Genomic DNA, 2833 nt, shown 5'->3' with positions numbered 1-2833 from the left:
TAAAGCATCAGAAAATATAAGAGTTTGAATCTCTTTCTTTTTATTAATAAATTACACTTTCTTAAGTGTAATTTAAAGGAGGGTTCCTTTATCGGTAAGAAGGGTTAAGCTGTAAACTTAATAGCAAAATAATACTTTAAGAGTTCGAATCTCTTATCTCCTAGCCTTTATAGTTTAATGGTAGAGTATAATACTATTAATATTATGATAGATATTTGATTTATCTTAAGGGCTTTACACTATATAATTTTAATTAAGGTGCGTTAGTTATAATAAAATTAAAAATATCGATAAGTAACTTAATAAGAAGTAATTTTTAAGATTATCCTTTCTATTTAGTTTCTCCTTCTCTTTAACCTTTATACACTAGTATAAGTTTATTTACTATAGCTTTTAATACTGCTTTAAGTCTACATAGTTTCGAGAACTCTTATATTTTCTTTTATATAGGAATTATAACAGTTATATTATCTTTTATTATATAATTTAGAGATATTATATCTAAAGGTACATTTTTAGGTAATTATATATTAGCTATATAAAAAGGAATTAATCTAGGTATAATACTTTTTATAGTATCTAAAGCTTTATTTTTCCTTACTATATTCTAAGCTTTCTTTCATAGCGCTTTATCACCTATAGTTAAATTAGGAGCCTAATAACCACCTATAGGTATAGAAGCGATAAATTCTTTTAAATTACGTTTACTTAATATAGTTATATTATTATCTAGTAGTATAATAATAACTTATACTCACTATGCCTTAATTAAAGGAGATAGAGGGGGAGCTTTATACGGTTCTATTACTATAGTTATATTAGCTGTTATTTTTATAATATTCTAAAGAGTAGAATATAGTGTATTATCATTTACTATAAGTGATAGTGTATATAGTATATATTTTTACTTTAGGACAGGTTTCCACGGATTCCACGTTATAATAGGTATAATATTCTTAGCTATAGGTTTATAAAGAATTTATATATACTATTTAACAGACAATTATCACGTAGGATTTAAATCTGGAATCTTATATTAACATTTTATAGATATAGTTTAACTATTCTTATATATATTAGTTTACTATTAAGGTTTATGATTTATAAAAAAAGAATTTAAAGTAGATATCTGCTAATTAGTTATAATAAAATATTATATATAAAACTTTTTATTAGGGACTTTAGTATAAAGGTTATTACGTATAACTTCTAATTATTATAATATTAGTTCGAATCTATTACGTCCTATTCTATAATAATATATATAATTATAGAATTTATAGTAATAGATTGGTTTATATAAAAAAAGATTATGAAGAAAAAATTTATTAGCGATTATAATTTAATAGTAAAATCGCCGTTTTCTACACGGAATTTATTAGTTCGAGTCCGACTAATCGTAAGAGATAAAATATGTATTATTATATAAAATATAGTAATAATAATAATAATTAAATTAGTAACTTAACTAGTAAAGGATTTTCTTATCACGAAAATAGATATCGGTTCGATACCGGTCTAATTCGTAAATTTTTATTATATTTTTCTAATAAGAAAAAGTCAGTATATTTAAATATAATAAAAAGGAAAGGTTATTATCGGTAAGGTAAGCATTTTGCTATATTATGTACGTTAGTACCTGGGTATTCGACTCACCTTCTTTCCGTAATTATTACTATAAATATAACTAACGTTAGTTATATACCACTTAAAAATCTTCCCTTTTAGGGTAATTATATCTAAAATTTTAATAATAAATTTATTTATTATAGATAAAATATATACTAGTGGATTTAAAATAGAAGCTTTAGATATTATATCTTTATTTATAATATTATATGGAATTTCTATTATAGTAAGTAGAAATCCTATAGTTTCTGTGTTATTTTTAGTAGGATTATTTGGAGGAATAGCTTTATATTTAATATTATTAGGTTTAAATTTTATAGGATTTTTATACCTAATCGTGTATTTAGGTGCTGTTTCTATTTTATTCTTATTTATTTTAATATTAATTAATATTAGAGTTAGTGAATTATAAAGTAATACTAAAAATAGTATACCTTTAGCTTTAATTATTACTATATTTTTTAACTATTCAATATTTCAAATATTACCTTATAATTTAGCAATTTTAAATAACAATAATAATTATATAAATGATATTATTTATTATATATCCTTAAATAAACAAGAAACTATAAATAATAACAAAATAATAAATATAAATAATGATTTAATTTTTGCTTTAAATAACACTTGAGATGGTAATTTAATAGATACAAGTCATATATCTAGTATAGGAAATATTTTATATACTGTTAATAATATATGATTAATATTAGTTAGTTTTATTTTATTAATAGCAATGATAGATGCTATATTAATAACAATAAAATCATGTAAAAGTTTATCATAGTTAGTTTAGTTGATTACATATTTCAAAATAATCAAATAAAGAAATTAGCTCAGCGGTAGAGCAGCCGTTTTACACACGGAAGGTCAAGTGTTCAAATCACTTATTTCTTAAAAGGAAAATAGTTTAACTGGCAAAACATTAAGCTTCAACCTTAACGTACTTAGTTCAAATCCGAGTTTTCCTGATATAAAAAATATATAATAATTTAAGTAATTATAGAATTCATACACATATAATGTTTGTGTGAATCCATCAAAAATATCATATAATTGAGTATATATTGTAAATTTTATGATTCAAGCAGCAAAAATAATAGGAACAGGTTTAGCAACTACAGGTTTAATTGGAGCAGGTGTAGGAATAGGAGTAGTATTTGGAGCATTGATTTTAGGAGTAGCTAGAAATCCTTCATTA

At 22.1% G+C, this 2833-nt stretch overlaps 1 protein-coding gene, 2 non-coding genes and 1 pseudogene across 4 annotated transcripts; all 4 read left to right on the top strand.

Moving 5' to 3' along the window:
- Window positions 1–719: 719 nt before the first annotated feature.
- SODALDRAFT_328104 (hypothetical protein) lies at window positions 720–1008 on the top strand (the record flags this gene model as incomplete). The annotated part of the gene is made up of 3 exons (XM_028610598.1): window positions 720–798; window positions 850–879; window positions 919–1008. Coding segments are annotated over 3 exons (165 nt in total), but the record flags the coding sequence as incomplete, so codon positions are not given.
- Window positions 1009–1175: 167 nt separating this feature from the next.
- Window positions 1176–1248, top strand: SODALDRAFT_t183 (annotated as a pseudogene). The gene has a single exon. The product of its transcript is annotated as a tRNA-OTHER (tRNA).
- A 1209-nt stretch (window positions 1249–2457) lies between these two features.
- On the top strand, window positions 2458–2529 carry SODALDRAFT_t184. The gene has a single exon. It is a non-coding gene; the product is annotated as a tRNA-Val (tRNA).
- Window positions 2530–2531: 2 nt separating this feature from the next.
- SODALDRAFT_t185 lies at window positions 2532–2603 on the top strand. The gene has a single exon. It is a non-coding gene; the product is annotated as a tRNA-Sec (tRNA).
- The last annotated feature ends 230 nt before the right edge of the window (window positions 2604–2833 follow it).

The sequence above is a fragment of the Sodiomyces alkalinus genome (assembly GCF_003711515.1).
Source record: "Sodiomyces alkalinus F11 unplaced genomic scaffold SODALscaffold_10, whole genome shotgun sequence".
NCBI lineage: Eukaryota > Fungi > Ascomycota > Sordariomycetes > Glomerellales > Plectosphaerellaceae > Sodiomyces > Sodiomyces alkalinus.
Note: the sequence above shows the minus strand (reverse complement) of the source record. Positions and strands in the feature narration are given on the sequence as shown.